The sequence below is a fragment of the Suricata suricatta genome, chromosome 1 (assembly GCF_006229205.1).
Source record: "Suricata suricatta isolate VVHF042 chromosome 1, meerkat_22Aug2017_6uvM2_HiC, whole genome shotgun sequence".
NCBI lineage: Eukaryota > Metazoa > Chordata > Mammalia > Carnivora > Herpestidae > Suricata > Suricata suricatta.
The window spans coordinates 192565554-192582401 of NC_043700.1; the positions used below are offsets into that span (position 1 = coordinate 192565554).

The 16848-nt window shown below is 52.5% G+C and overlaps 1 protein-coding gene across 1 annotated transcript in view; it reads right to left on the minus strand.

The window, feature by feature from the left end:
• Positions 1 to 16848, minus strand: part of FAM193A (family with sequence similarity 193 member A) — a 61478-nt gene that overhangs the window by 18500 nt on the left and 26130 nt on the right. The window contains exons 10-14 of the mRNA XM_029949424.1: positions 12830 to 13081; positions 3823 to 4021; positions 2694 to 2966; positions 1266 to 1548; positions 5 to 188 (exon numbers count right to left, since the gene is read on the minus strand). Of these exons, the coding sequence (XP_029805284.1) occupies positions 5 to 188; positions 1266 to 1548; positions 2694 to 2966; positions 3823 to 4021; positions 12830 to 13081 (1191 nt within the window). The remainder of the gene's footprint in view (positions 1 to 4; positions 189 to 1265; positions 1549 to 2693; positions 2967 to 3822; positions 4022 to 12829; positions 13082 to 16848) is intronic.

Genomic DNA, 16848 nt, shown 5'->3' on the forward strand with positions numbered 1-16848 from the left:
TCACCCCGCCGTGCCCGAAGAACTCGCAGTAGCAGCAGTCGCAGTACTTGCCCTCCTTCTGGTTGGTGGAGGTGGACGTGCTGGAGCTGTGCTCGGAGCAGCTGTCCTCGTCCCCGCTCTCGTCGCCGTCGTCCTGCTGCGGGTCATACACGCCGTTCTCACAGCGGTGCCCCTCGCAGTCGGGGTCGCTGCGAAACCACACACAGGCTGCTTACCAGCCGCCACCCGCCGGGAGCGAGGCGCGGGGGGCTGGCGTGCGGACCCCCGGACGCCAGGAGCCACACGGGAAAGGCGGTGTGGGCGGGCGCGTGGGCTCGGAGGGCGCCTCGGTCTCCCTCTCTGCTGTCCCTCCGCCACTGCCTGACGGGACGCGGGGAGGTCGTAGGGGGATGGCTCAAACGGGCAAATTCAAACACAACTAAAATCACCTTTTAATTTGTTTAAGTAGACTCCATGCCCAGCACAGAGCCCAACTTGGGGCTTGAACTCACGACCCTGAGATCAAGACCTGAACTGAGGGGCGCCTAGGCGTTTCAGTCGGTTGAGCATCCGACTTCAGCTCAGGTCATGATCTCCCGGTGTGTGGGTTTGAGGCCCATGTCGGGCTCTGTGCTGACAGCTCAGAGCCTGGAGCCTGCTTGCCATTCTGTGTGTCCCTCCCCTGCTCATGATCTGTCTCTCAAAAAAATAAATGTCTAAAAAAAAAAAAAAAAAAAAAAAAACCTGAACTGAGATCGAGAGTCAGATGCTTAACTGACTGAGCCACCCAGGCACTCCCGAAATCATGTTTTTGTTTTTTTTTAAGCTGTTTTTTGGGGCGCCCGGGTGGCTCAGTTTGTTTAGCGTCTGACTTCAGCTCAGGTCACGATCTTGCGGTTCATGAGTTTGAGCCCCGCGATGGGCTCTGTGCTGACAGCTCAGAGCCTGGAGCCTGCTTTGGACTCTGCGTCTTCCTCTCTCTCTGCCCCTCCCCTGCTCACACATGGCTCTCTCTCTCTCTCTCAAAAATAAGCATTAAAATTTTTTTAAAAAGTTGTTTGTATTATTCTTCACTCAACGTGTTAACAACTTAAAAAACACCCAGGCCCTCCCGACCCACCTCCCCCTTGAAGCAGCCAGCGGCGAGGAGGTGGTCTGCGCTCCGATCCCTGGTGGGCCCAGCTGAGGACTGCAGGTGTCCAGTGTCCGCCCCTTGGCCCACGGGCTCTGCCTGGCACGTCCCCACCCCTCTTTCCCGGAGACCACCGGGGCAGGACCCGGCTCACCTGCAGACGCTGGGGGGGGCGCTGACGGAGCCGTCTGTGGTGGGGGGCGGGGGGGCTCCAGGAGCAGGACAGAAGCTCTTGCGTGTGTCCACAAACCCGGGGGACGTGGCTGCAGTGCTGGGGAAGGACGGGGCCGCGAGACTTGCGAGGTGAGGCGAGGAGGCAGGGGCCAGGGCGGCGGGGGCGAGGGCGGGAAGCGGCGCCAAGCCCGTGGGGCTGTTCCTCGGGGCGGCGGGCACCGCGTGCCTGTGGTCCTCCTTGCTGACGCCGTGGAACACCTCGCCTGCGTGTGGGGATGCAGAAGGGTCATCTGGGATGGCGCGCTGAGTTAGTTTCTCTTCTCAAAACCTTTCCTCAACCTTCCCGTGTGAAGATGTTCAAAGCTCTATAGCGACCGAGAAGGCACAGTACGAACAGCCACGTGCCCCTCCCCTGGGGACACCACTACTGAACATGCGGTCACACACATGTGTGCTGAGCCACTTTTTTGGTTTAACGTGTGGAGGCCGTGTGCACCCTAAACACTTCAGCCTGAACCCCGGAGGACAGGACACTTCTCTGTGTGACCACATCGAAGATGCACCGTCCACGTGACATTCTCATCCTGTCTCCCGTGCCACCTCCCCCCCCACGCCCACCCCCCTGCCCAGCCCGGCTTCGTAGCTTTTCCCTACCCCAGTCTCTTCTAAACTTTCCTCCTTTTGCAACACTGACATTTTGGGAGTTGGGGACAGCCGCCCACCAATATGGGCTTACGGTGTCACGCCAGAGTTAGCGGACACATTCCAGGCAGGACTCCTGCAAAGAGCGTGCTGGATCCTTCCCGTGTGACCGCGCAAGGGGGCCCTAGCATCAGTCTGTGCCCTGACGGGAGGCCCCCTCTGACCAGCGTGCAGGGGCACCCGACCCTCCCTCGGTGGTCTGCCAGTCACCTGCGGGTGCTGCACCCGGCGGTGGTGGGGATGCGACATTCCCCGAAGGCCGCCCAGTGTTGGGAACGCCGCCCTGCAGGCTGTGCGGCGGGTCCCTGCTGTGTCCGTCGAGGAGCTGCCTCACCCTCCTCCCTCTTCTGAACACCCGGAAGATTCCTGACTGTCCGTGCTACACCCTGTCCCATGCTTCTTTCTGTCGCTAGCGAGGCCTGTGAGCCCGCTCCTACGTGCTCGGACCTCTGCTCCCGGCCCCACTCTGCTCGCGCTCACACCGAGGCCCGGCCCGCGGCCCGGTCAGCTCCCTCTCCACGAGGCTTCTGCTTTCAGAGGACAGATTCCCCCTCGTGCGTGGAGAGCAGGGACCCCTCCTCCCACAGAACTACAGAGCAGAGGAGAAAGGCAAGGCAGCACGGCCCCAGCAAGGTGGTGGGGCAGCTCAGGGAAGCGCGAGGGCCTCTGGCCACCCTCGAAGGCTGAGACGCTGGGCGGGCCTTACCGAGGGAGGGAGGCCTCTTGGAGGACACTTTGAACTGGCTGCTGCTTGACTGCACGGTGGTGGCGGTGCAGGACACGGAGGAGGTGGCGGACGACGTGGCCATCACGACGCTGTTCGCCTCCAGGAAGGCGTCTTGGAAATTGTATAAGCACTTCTGTTTGGCGGCACTTTTTTTCTCCTTGCTCTCCGACACGGCAGGCGTCTCATCGCTGGGCGGAGGCGGGAGGGCTTCAGGTCTGGGTTCGGGCAGCGCTGGCCCTAGCATGTCACCCCCTTCAGAGAAGAACGGGACAGTTAAGCTCCTAAGAAATAGGCAGCCAACACCTTCGGCACGTTTGCCGACAGAACCCCTACCACTAGGGCCACTACAGAGCTGGGGTCACATGGGGTGATGCAGGGCAACAAGTTCTTATCTAGGAAAAATGTACCGAGCACCTACTATGTGCCAATTCCTGTGCTAGGTGCTTTCCAAAAGTGATTTTACTTAATGTCTTAAAGCCACATTCTGAGCTTGGTACTATTATTCCCATCCTAAAGATAGAGAAACTGAGGCTCAGAGAGGCTAAGCAACTTGCCCAAGGTCACACAGCTAGAAATCCTTCCCAACCACAGATGTCAAGTCTGGCTTGCTGGTCTGAGCACGTGCAGGGGCTGGGTGTGGGGCCACCAGGGGCTGTAACCTCGAGAAGACAGAGATCAGGGCACGGTCAGCCCCTCCCCCGGTGCACCTTCCTGAGACTGGAGTGACAGTTGTCACTCTTGGCAGCTGAGTGCTGGGAGGAAGGAGCTCGTGAGAGCAGACAGACCCCATGCAGGGTCAGTATCAAGGCAGAAACAGAGAAAAGGAATGGAAGTCACCGCATTCAAGCTGATGGTGGCCTCTGTGCACGGACACGCACGCCTGGAGACGAGACGTGGGCGGTGCTGGGGTGGCGGAGACAGCGTCAGGACCCTGGCTGGCGGCAGACATGACGGCTGCGGGTGGGGGGGGGGGCAGGGGGGGGCTTGGGGCCTCCCACTAGCGACAGAGGCGGGGCCCAACTAGCCTAGGGCTTCTACTGGGGGACCGAGGCAACCACCCAGCTCAGGCCATTTTAAACCTTTAAGAAATTTTTAACAAGTTCCTTACCAGAAATTGTATCTGGCAAGAAAGTGCCAGGATTCCAGTTCTTATCATTCATCACTTCTGATCCCCAAAGACTTATAAATTTAGAACTATTCCACTCTGGAGTATTCCCAAAACAGCTTGGATAAATATGGTCTTGAAGAGATGCATTGAATACCTGATGCTTATTTGTGTGATTCTGAACAGGTGCTGGCGGTAAAGCCTGTAAGAAAAAATGTTCTAATCACATATAAAAATTAATATTCTGTTTCTCTCCATAGTGAAGCTACAAGCAGACACACCATGACCGAGACCCTGTGGGGACGCCTCGCTGTGGGCAGGCACCGGGCTGAGCGCTGGCCGCAGAGTGCTTACTTGGGTGGCAGTCACGCCATGCACGATGGGTCACAAGTGCACCAGGCACAGATGTTAAAAGCAACGGATGTCTCCGGGAATCTACCAAACAGACCCGAGACCACTCAGCACCGTGCAGCGCCCTCCCTCGGCGCAGCTCGCTTGCAAACGGGCTGCGCCCGGGGCTCAGCCTCATGTGATGTTTCCAGGGTCGCTGCTGAAAGGCCAACTTTGGAATCACTGATGAAGAATGGCTCACACTTGGGCGAAGCGCAGGCGCGTCCAAGGAACCGGACGACACGTGAGCCCGGAGGCACCGCCCAGGCCCTGCCGGGGCGCGGAGGCCACGTGGCTGGGCGCGCACACTTGCCGAGCGACTAGCCGCTGGCGGCTCCCCCCACTCTCTCCCCCCTCCTGGGCAGAGGCAGCCCCTGCACCCCCCACCCAGCCTCTTCCCAGTGCTCTCCCGCCCAGCAGCCGGCGTGAGCTTCCTGGGGCTGCGCCAGGGTCTTCCCACTGCTCGTCTGAGGCAGCCCGGCCTCCCCTGGGCCTCCTGCCTGCCAAGGCCCCGACACGCAGGCCTTCCTCCGTCCTCAAATCCAAGCTCCTCCTTGACCCTGAACTTTGCCTGTGCTGCATCCTAACCTCAGCTCACCACCTCGCTGATCCCATTGGTCCTTCGGGCCTCAGCCTAAACCTCCCTTCCTCAAAGAGCCCCCCCACCCGGCACCCAAGACCAAGGCGGGCCTTCCCGTGTCGCACACCTGAAATCCCGTTTTCCGTTTATCTGAGTACGACTTAAGACTCCGTTGTCTGGGCTGGTTTAGCGTGCCCTCCCTCAGATGGGTCCTGCACCTTGCGGGTGCCGGCAGGCAGCTTTCCCACCCCAGGAGGCGGCGGCCTCAGGGCCTGACTCGAGCAGGGGTCCGGAGCAGGGTCCCCATGCACGGACAACTCCCCACAGCCAGACAGGCTGCCAGAGCCGGTGCGGAGACGGGCCTGCATGGCCTCGGCCTGGGAGGGGAGAGGGCACCGCAGGGAGCGGTCAGTCAGGGTCCAAGCGATGGGGAGGCAGTGCCAGTGGGGCCGGAGACCACAGCTCCTGGGAGGGGTGGCCGGTGACACAGCTGGACGCGGACGCCAGCTCTCCCTTTTACCAGCTGCGTGACCTCAGGCCAATTACTCAGTCTTCTTGTGCTTTACTTTCCTCCTCTGTAATTTGGAAACACCTACCTCTGAGCGCTGGGGTAAGAATTAAATGGGACAGTGGGTGTCAGTGCGCAGCACACAGCCGGCTGAGGTGGACCGTCCCCACTCTGTGAGACCGGTCCTTAGACACAGAGCAACCCTGCCCTGCCCCCGGCCACGTCGCCCGTCCTGGGTGCCGGAGGAAGTGGGGTCACTCCGCGTGGGGGGCTCAGCACGCTCACTGGCCTTGAACAGGCTCGGCGAGGTGGGGGTGCAGGGGGAGAATGCAGTGGACACTCGGGCTGTCGAACGGGGAGAAACGGGTCTGGAGGCCCAGGATCAAGGGAGGAGCCTAATCTCACTGTCCTGTCAGGGGGCCCCACGGGCCAAGAGTGAGGGAGCCCAGAAAGCCGTCCTTCTCCAGACGCCAGTGCCCACAAAGCAGTGACAAAGTACGAGCTCACTGCTGAGGACTCGATGGGAGGGAGGTTTCCAGTCTTGAAGACCGTCTGCTACAGGATAGGGAGCCCTGCCAGGCTCCGCGGGCAGCATGGCCGCTTAGGGAAGGTGCCGCCTGGCTGGCCCCGCAGGCAGCTCTGCGTAGCTGTGGCACATCCGGGCCCAGAAGCCGCTCGCTACCTCCTGAGACCCTCCTGACCCCCGGCTGCGAGCCCCGCCTGCCGCCCTCGTGTGTCCAGACAGCTCGTGCTCACCCCTGCAAACCCGAGCTGGCGTCGCCTCCTCTGCAGAATCAGCACCCTCCCTGCAGGGTGACCGTCCCACCCTGCCCCATCTCTGTAAGGCGCCCCACGGCGCTCCGAGGTTTGGACGGGATTAGGCCTCTGTCTTCAGGCTATGAGATCCTGAAAACCAGGGGCCACGGCGCCCCCGTTTCTGCTCTGCCAGCACGCAGCACAGGGCCTGGCACACACCGGATGTCCAATGAAGGCTGAGTGGAGTGCAGCTTGGAGGAATTCGGGAACACGACTAGGAAGCTGAAATAACTGCAAACGTAAGTTAAATTCAGTTCACACACTTCTTCAGAAGCCCGTTTACTCACAACGGGAGGTCCCGCTGTGGAGAGCAAAGGAGCAGGGGCCCGTGACAAACAGGCCGCGCTCACGTGGACGTGCTCCCCCGGGACGGCTAAGCCTCCGCAGGTGTGCGTTTCCTTTAGGAGAAAACAGGCTTCTGTCCCCTAGACCGACTGTGGGCCGGGCCTGCACAAGCACACCAGGACGTAAGCAGGAAGTGCATCTCTCCACACGTGGGTGCTGCTGTTGAATCAGAATACTGATTTCACTTTGCACAAATCCACATGGCTTCAATTAACAGAAGTTTTGAACTCTTCTCCACTGAGACACAAAACTGGTTCACAGGAAAGTAAAATTTTTGCTTTAACTGAGGGCTCTGACAGACATGCGCAACAGATGCCTTCGACACCCCCGGCGGGTCCCTGCAGGAGCCGGGCGGCCCGGCCCGAGCGCACGCCGCCACCGCCAACCCAGACACCGCGGGCAGGGCTGCTGAGCACAAGCAGCCAGCGGCGCCGAAGACGGAGCCCGAGGCCAGGCCCCTGCACGGGCCAGCGGCTGCCCACACTGAATACTCCAGCAGGAAGGGCCCCAGTTACCCCCCAGGGCGCAGGGCGCGGGACTACTCTGTTTCTCCTTACTACGGTTCTTCAACATGCCCGCCAGAGACAGGAAAGAGGCCAAGGCACCGCCTTTGTTTTGGTGTTGCTATTTCTCAGGCCAGAAGAACTGAACATTGCCTCTGAAACAAAATACAGATCAAAAATCGCTGTAGGACTCCCGATGGCAATCTGTTTCTGTCCCGATTTTCCATATAGCTTTGTTCTCCCTCAAATTCCAACCTGACCTTAGGCCCGCACCGTGCCTGGTTTCATCACCTTTGCAGTGATTGTGCGAAGTCACCCAGTGAGGGAGGGCACAGACGCACTTGGCCCAGGGCCACACGGGAGCCACCTTGCCAGGATCCACTCATACGGAACTCACTAAGGGCCCGGGATGTGGTGACCATTTTTAACTATTTCTCACGTTCCCAGTGAGAATTCAAGACTTGGCTCTATCTTCATTACAAGGCTCTTCCCTAGCGTGATGACGGTTTCAGAACTCTGTTTCCAGATGGAAACTACGCAGCATTTAGAGCCAGAAGCCTGGGGCTTCTTCTGAGCCGGGCTGCAGTCGTGGCCCTCCGCTCCCCGGCCACGAGGGCCAGCCGGCAGAGCCCGCTGTGCGAAGGGGCAGGGGCCGCCTGCCAGCTCACAGACGCTCTTCTCTGGAGGCTGTGTGGTCCCCTCTGCTCACGCTGTGTCCAGTAAGGTGGACAGGACACTCTATCTCCCAGAAGAACGGCACCAAACACCTTTGTAACAAGGTGCTGAGCCACAGAGAAAGCAAGGGGACTATTTTTTTTTAATAGTTTATTTCTTTTTGAGACAGAGAAAGACAGAGCACGAGTGGGAGTGAGGCAGAGAGAGGGAGACACAGAATCTGAACCAGCTCCAGGCTCCCAGCTGTCAGCACAGAGCCCGACATGGGGCTCGAACCCACGGACTGTGAGATCATGACCTGAGCAGAAGTCGGACGCTGAACCGACTGAGCACCCCCGGGTGCCACAAGGGGACTCTTTCACATAACCGATCAGAACGCGGTGAGAACAGGGCGAGGTGGAGGTGTGGGGGCACCGTCGTCACAGTGACGGGGGACGGACCCGTGGTCCCGCAGGAGTTGGGAGAGCTGGAGGCCGCCTCCAGGAGGTCAGGGATCCCAGGTGGGCCAGCACCACATTGGTACCTCTTCCCCTCCTCAGGGCCTTGCTGTTCTCACAGAGGGAGTTGAACAAAACATGACCCCATAAAGAAAATCACCACACGTATCAGGAAACAACACGCCCAGGAGCAACAAAACACCCAGATTTAGATCCTCAAGGTTTCATTCAAACACAGAACTCCGTGTAAAATGCTTAAAGAAAGAAAAGATGAAAGAAAACATGATCAAGGAACAAGCGAACACAAAAGTTGTTAATATATCCTAAAAATAAATGGATGAAAGCTTACAAGTATGAATTACAGATGGAATTTAAACGTCAAACCGAAGCAGCAGGTTAGAGCACCAGAGTCACGTAGCTGGAAGGCTGATGCAAAAGGGGCTCTCGGGACAGACCAGGGCCGGGACAGATGAGGGACACGAAGGTGAAAGGGCCAGGCATCATCAGACAGAGACTTAAAATGACTAACGTGGCGAGGGCTCGAGCGGAAAAAGCACACACCGTGTGCGAACCAACAGGTAACGGGAGCAGTGAGGAAACCAGCTAGACATAAAAACACTGGAAGAGGAACGGAGAGCGCTTCTGAAGAACTGACCATCAGTGGATGGGACGTGGCCAAGTAAAGACTCAGTGAGCTTCCAGATCTGTCAATAAAAACTTCTCAAACTGAAATGCAAAGAGAAACAAGAATTAAAAAAAAAAAAAAACCCAAACCCAAAAAACACTGCCACCACCAACCAAAACCAGAGCAAAACATCCAAGAAGTGTGTGACAATTTCAAAAGCTAGAACAAACAGGAAGTGGAGTAGCAGAAGTTCTGAGAAGACAGATAAAAGACTAAAAATATATCTGAGGGAATAATGGCTGAGAACTTTCCAAAATTAATGGAAGATACTGAACCACAGATCCAGGACACTTAGAGAACACCAAACAAAAAAGCACCCCCAAATCTACACCCAGGCATTTCATCTTCAACCTGGAGGAAACCAAAGACAAAAAGAAAACCGTGAAAGCAGCCTCGGAAGGGGGAGGGGAGGAGTGGGGAAAGGAAAGAAAGACGAGGGGAGGGGAGAGTGGCGGGACCCCTGCACCTCTAAGAACAAGGAAGAGAATTACAGAGGGCATCTCGTCAGAAACCATGCAAGCAAGACGAGAGCAGAGTGAAATCTGCTTGAAGTGTTCAAAGAAAGAACCTGGCCAACCTAGAATTCCATTTCCAGCGAAATTATCCTTCAAAAGTGAAGGAGAAACAAAGAGTTCCTCAGACAGACAAAAACCGAGGAACTCATGGCCAGCAGACGTGCCCTGCAAGGAATGTGAAGATGTTCTTCAGGCAGCAGGAAAACGATAGAGGCCAGAAGCCCGGGCCTGCATAAAGAAAGGAAGGGCGTGGGGGAGAAATAAATAGAAGTGAAATAAACTTATTTCTTATTATTCATTGAACTAAAAGATAACTTGTTTAAAGCATCAGCAGTAACAACGTGCTGGGTGACTGACAGATACCACAAGGCAGGGGAGGGAAGGACTAGGAGAACTCTGTGAAGAGGCGCCTGTGCTCACATGACGCAGAGCCATTGTCTGAAGGGGTCTTAGATCAGGTAGAATGTATATTCTACTACAACTGCCAATTTTTAAAAAAATGTATCATCAATATGCTAAAGAGAGGAACTAAAATAAAATCGGAAAATTGAAAGTGGAGAAGGCACAAAAAAGAAGCCGCTGGTAATGAAGAGAGAATAGGAATCTGGTTACTATAAACCCCAAAATCAAAACTCTCTGTAAATGTGGCTAATCTACATACACCAATGAAAATGCAGAAACCGCACTCAGAGCACACTGAACACAAGACTAGTCTGTGTGTGTCTGCAAGAAACCTACAGGGAGTATAAAGACCCCTTTAAGTTAAAAATAAAAAGAGATGCCCTAACGCCAATGAAAAACGGGAGAAGCCGTGCTCCTTTCAGACAGGCCAGACCTTAGAGCGAGGAAGATTATCGGGGCCACGAAGGGCAGTGCACGATGACACAGCAGGGCTAATCCCCCCAGAGCACACAACAATCCCGAGCATGTGACACCAAACAACGCAGCACCCAACTACACGAGACCCATCCTGACGGGACGGCAGGAGGAGGAAGAGGAGGCTCCGAGAGCCCCGGGTCGGGAGCGGTCAGGCCCAGCAGCAGGTCAGGAAGGACACGGTCAGTCGACAGCGCATCACGGGTGCCGTGGCCTACTTCGGGCACCGCCAGCAGGATACGCCGATTCTCAAGGTCACACGGACACTCACCATGACAGACCACATTCTGGGCCACAAGGCACACCTTAACAAATCCCAGACAGTAAAAGTCATGTCTGCTCTCAGACCACAAGAAAATTAAAGCAGAAATCAGTAACAAAAAGAAGGCTGGGAAATCCACAAATATTTGCAAATGAAATTTTGTCATACGGTTTTAATTTTTGTCTAGAATTTCATTCCTGTCTTTTCCTCCTGCAACTACTTTTAACTTTCAAATGAGTTCTATCTCAGCACATAAATTAAATGTATCACTGATACAAAGACATTTGGAAACAGAAACAGTCTTCAAGTTTTTCTAAGTCCAAAAAAATAAACTTTCTCTACTATTCATCCCGAGCATTTTGGGTACTGAGTATTTGCCCACACCAGCCAGAGTAGGAATTAAAAGGATCACAACTATGGTGACATAAAGGCTTAGTGGTGACGAGTGCCACTTCACCAGAGCAGAGGTTCCGAAAGACCCCAGAGACACAGACAGGGAAGCAGGGCCCTGCACGTTCGGCGCCCACCTCTGCCTCCCAAGGACACGGGGCACCTCTGAACAAGCCCGGCCCGACGGAACCGCAGACAGGCCTGCACGCTGTCCAGAGGGGCTTCACCAGCTCCGCCGGGGCGGTGAGCACACTGGGAGTTAGCTGCACGTGTAGTCACGGTGTTCAGCAGAGTCAGACTAACTCAGGTCATGCAAACTCATTCTGGAAGACTCGTAAGTGAAAATGCTAGCTTGTTAGAGAAATTAATGAAGTAGTTTGTCAAATGCATCTAATTTTTCTAAATAAAAATGGCATCCAGCTAATGCATTTTAAATGCCTCAGTGAAGAGTCTAAACATTAACAGCACGGTGACTGAAATAAAGTTTTATAGCTCGTCCTCCGTATTTGCCTTTGCCTTTCTACACATCTACCTACTGGATTAGAATTTAAAAGGTATTAGACAAATAGATTTTATATACAGATGATGCCTTCCTCCAAATATTTTTCTTCTCTTTTACCATTTTAGGGACTACCTACAACGCTCTGAGAAAAGGCCACAAGTAAGGGGGGAGGGAGGAGTTGTTAACTAGAGTCTGGGCAGCCTCTAGGGAACAACCAGCTTTCCTGTGCTCTTTTCTGGGGCCGTTCCGAGGGGCGCGCTCTGTCCAGGTAAACACGGAGCAGACAGCTTCTCCGCCTCATATATCCACCCAGAAGGAAAGCGGCTGTGTAGACGAGGCCGACTGAAAACAGGCTGGCTCTGAATCTACACCTGAAAACGCTATTTCAAATCCTCTTATTAACAGAGCCATCACTAGCTGTTCAAACTGAGAGGTATCCTTCTAACAAAATTTAGGCATAAATCTGGGTAGTTACCAAGTACTTATCTCAACAAAACGTAACAAATTGATTCCACTTTATTCTAAATCAGTGGTCATCACTCTCCTACCCACGCCCCATGCCCAGAAAACAACGCCCACTGATGGGCCACACGCACCCCACTTCACAGCAGATGCCCTCAGGCAGGGGAGACATTCGGGCAGTGTGAAAAAGTCCTTTCCGTTCTATCTTCTGCTCCCTTCTCCCAGTTAAGAATCACCGTTTTAAATCATAAACCAGTAGTTAGCAGAAATTTTTATTTTTGATTAAAACTAATTTTGAACCAGAATAACTGATAAAAAAGGAAAACAAAAATCAGAATTTAGAAGAGTCAATAAAGGTAAGTTCAACACAGCTAAGGAGGCAAAGCCACCTAAGGTATTAAAAATGAAACCAACCTCAGAATTTCTCTGCAAAGCCGAAGCTACTCAGACGCAAGCGTGGTGCTCTCCGAGAAGAGACTCACGAAAATCACCCCTCTGCTGGGCCCCCTCCTTCCCCGGCCGGCCTGCAGCACAGCGGGGCTCTGGGGGGCCCTCGCCTGCGCGCCCGCCAGCCGCCCGGGGCCGGGGCCGCCTCCTGCAAGTCCTGCTTAGTTTGTGTGCGTAGAGAGCACCATCACTTCAGGCCCAGGGAGCCCCGCTGGCGTCAGAGGAGTCGTGCGCACGCAGTATCTCACCCGTACGACGTTAGGAAAAAGAGCCAGAGCCCAGGGGGCCACGAGCAGAGAACTGCTCTGTGCCTGGGGAGCAGAAGGGCTGGCTGCGGAGGCCCCAAGGGTCACCCATTCGGCCACCATCCCCTGGAAAACTCTACGCTCTGGTTAATCCTGAAGGAATACACCACGACTTTTGTGACTGTTCTTATAACCGTAAAGGTTTTAAACTCAGAACTCAAGGATTACAGTAGAAGGAGACATCTGCAGACCTCCCACCAGGAACAGACTCGGTCCTATACAAGTTGACAACTTATGACTTTTGTTTGTTAAAATATGCACACTTCTTGGAAAGACCTTAGTGAGCTGCAGGCCCTCTCGGCCCGGACTTACCTTGCTGTGTGTGAAGGGGGGCGCTGCATACAAGGTGGGGTGGATGAGAGGGCGGGGCAGGTGTGGGACTGCGTGCAAAGGCACGTGTCCGTGGATGTGGGGGTAAAGATGCAGGGCAGGGTGTGTGGGCTTCTCTGGGCTCATGAACTGATGGCCAGGGGGAAGGGCGCCAGCGGTCATTGCTGATGCGGTCAGTCCAGAAGCTTCTTGTTTACAAACATGACATTCACAAGTGTTTGGAGCCTGTTCAGCCTGAAAGGAAAGAAAAAAAAAAAGTACCTGTTTATTTAGTGAATCAAAGAATGGTATGGATGAAAAAGTCACATTCTGCTGGGCAGCTGCACAGCCAATACAAAGACGACACGGCTCATCTGATACCTCAAGTCACCCGGGGCCTCCTTGTAATGTACAGAAGGGACCCCAAGAGTCTGGGATGCAAGAAGCCTGAGGAGAAGAGATGCACACCTCACTCCCCAGTGCCCGCGCCAATGTGCTCCCGTGCCTGTCTGCGTAGGGACAAGGGGACCGCCAAGGGTGGCAGGACGCAGAGGGCAGCCGGGGCCGAGGACGACAGCCCCAGTACTGGGCTCCGCGGGGCTCACACTGCTAGGGAGTGGTGACGGAGATTCTGGGAAGGGCACAGAGACAGGACTCCACTAAGGGGAGTGAAGCAGTCGGTGGCTTCTCCCCCTCAAAACAAGGGTAAAACTGAACACAACTGTCAAAGCAACCATCTGAGGATCTGAAAATCAACCAAACGGAACAAGCAAGTTGAGAAGCATTTATTCATGTCACTCTGCTAGCACGTCAGGTCAGTGTGGCAGGAGCCTGGCCTTCCCGCCTGGGGCTCTTCCCGCTGCCAACAGCCCTTAAAGATAAACTAAGAAAAACCAAAGAATCAACAGCAGACTTAAGCCACACACTCCAGACCACAGGCAGAGACTGATGGCAAGATACAAATACAAGACCCAACTAGAAGATTCAAAGACATATCTTACATTCAAAGACATAAAGAGGCTGAAATTCAAAGGATAACAAAACATATAACACGCACGCACACTAACCCTAAGGCAGCCGAGCGACCCTTCATGTCAGATGAAATGGTCTTTAAGAGAAGAAATGCTAGCGGACAACCATCTCTTAATGACAAAAGAGTCGATACACCAGGAAGAAGTAATATTAATACACGCATACACCTTCCACAGCACTGTCCCAAATACATGAATCTCGAGATGGCAGACGTGAAAAGGGAACAGACCTGTAGTTTATACTTGAAGACTTCATATTTCTGTCAACAGTTTTTAGAAGCAGACAGAAAATCAGTAAGGATACAGAAGACGAATAATGCTCTCAATGTGACCGAACTTTCCACTCCACAAGAGCGGAACACAAATTATCAAGTGCACACGGAGCATCCTCTAGGAGACTCCGCATGTTCGGCCATAACACAGGTCTCAATAAATTTGGAAGCTCAAAATCAGCAATCTCAGCTTAGATTCCACAAGTTAAAAAGGGAAGAACAACCCAAACCCAAAGACTACAGACATAAATAATGAAGATCAGAATACAAATCAGTGAAATAAAGAGAAAAAAACAGAGAAATGAACAAAACCTAAAATTGCTCATTTACAAAAATTGATAAACCTCTGGTCACAATGAGGGGCTAAAAAAAAAAAAAAAAAAAAAAAGAAGCGAAATTACCAAAACCAAGAATTAACATCACTCCAGACCCTGCAGAATTTAAAAGAATTTATAAGTAAATATCAGAAACCACCTTATGCCATCAAATTAGATGAAATGGATGAATTCCTAAAAACACCTAAGTTTTTTTTAATTAACTCAAGAGGAAATAGAAAATCTGAGCAAACCTATAATAAACAAAATTTGAATTAGTAATTATGTCTTCCCACAAAAAAAGACCAGCCCCATGGTATTCCACTGGTAAATTCTATCAAATATTTAAGAAACCTGAATTTTAGACAAATTTCTTCAGAAAATGTAGGCAGAATAAACACTTCCCAACTCCTTCTTTGAGGCTAGTATTAGCAAAGCCAGACAAAGACACCACAAGGAGAGATGACTACACAACAGTATCTTTCAATAACATGTACGTAAAAGATTAGCAAACCAACCCAGCAACTGTCAAACAAAATTATACACCACACTAAGTGGGATTCATTCCAGGAACACAAGGCTGGTTTAATATCCAAGAATCACGTAACGCGATACACCGCAGCAACAGAATGAAGGATGAAAACCACAGACACATCTCAACAGATGAGAGAAGGCATTTGGAAAACCCAATACACACTGACGATACAACTCTCAGGAAACTAGGAGTTGGCAGGATTCACGTCCTCCACTTGGTAAGGTCACCCCTGGACACCGTGCAGGTAGCATTACGCCAGTCACAGACTGAGCACTTCCCTCCAGGCCCGGGACCAAGGCAAAGACTCGAGCTGGCAGTGCTCCCCTGCGGAGCTAGACTGGAGGCGCTAGCTAGCTAGCTCAGGAAGGCTAAGACATTAAAAGCATCCAGATTGAGGAGGAAAAAGTAAAACTGTCTTTATTCACAAACAATATAATCTTGCATGTAGAAAATCCAAAGGAACCTACAACAACAACAAAAAAAGGGAAAAACAACAACAAAAGAATAAACGAATTTAAGCTGCAGAATACAAGATCAATATATAAAAATCAACTGTATTTCTATATACTGCCAACAATCAATTGAAAACGGAAATTAGAAAATACCATTTCCTGCAGAATCAAAAACGTCTAACACTTAAGAATAAACTTAGGAAGTTCAAGACCTACGGACTAGAAATTTTAACTGCTGAAGGAAATTAGCGAAGATTTAAACGGACGGAAAGACACAGCACCTACACAGACTGACAGCTTTCAATTTTGTTAGGACTGTATTTTCCCCGAATCGATCTATATCATCCCACAAATAAAAGACTAGGCCCAGAGGCTTCTGCTGGTGAATTCTACCAAATACTCAAGAATTCAATTCAATCTCTATCAAAATCCAGGCAGGCTTTTTTGTAGAACAAGCTGATTCTAAAACTTACATGGAAACAAAGGATTTTGAAGTTGCCTACACAGTACTCAGTGAGGTTCACCAAGCTGGAGGGCAGGTCTTAGCTGACTTCCAAACTTACTACAAAGGAACAGGCCAAACCCACGATGGGAAAGGACCCAGCGGTCAAATACACACAGAACCCAGAGTGCAGAAAACACACACTTGTATTCGAAGTCCAGTGATTTTCAGCAAACGGCCAACGCGATTCACTGGGAAACGAGACGGTCTTTTCAACAAGCGGTGCTGCGACAATCTGGGTACCACACGTGCAAAAGAACATGAACTTAGACCCTACCCTCACCCCCGAAGTAAAAACTGAGTCAAATGAACCAGACCTGAGTAAGAGCTGAAATTATACATCTTCTAGAAGAAAACAGAGTTTTGTATTAGGGAACATTTTCTTGGTTGGACATCAAAAGCATGATCCATTAAAAAAAAAAAAAAGTTGGTCAACAGAGTTCATCAAAATTAAAAACCTTTGCTTTTCGAAAAATACCATAAAAAACTAAGACATGCCATAGACCAAGAGAAAACTTTTGCAAATCACATAATTATAAAGGAGGTACAACAAATGAAGCACTCCTAGTTCCCGCAGCTCAGTGAGATGGGAAAGGACACAAATGGCCCATCGATATACAAGAGAAGGCCCCGAGTTCCCCAGGAACAGTGAGATGAAGGGATCACCAAGTCTTATCAGACTGGCAGCACCCAAATCTGTGACAGCACCCTCTTCTGGGGGCAGGGGAGGCCATCACACTCTGCCCCAGAAAAACCACCGCTGGTGACCAGTCCTGGGGACAGACCTACTTATGTGTGAAAGACGCAGAAGGCCCTTCCCTGAACATTAGGGGAAGTCAGGGAAGAAACACCGGTGCCCATCATCAGGGGACCGAAAAGAAAGAACCACGGTGCGTCCACCTGCTGGAGCACAGAG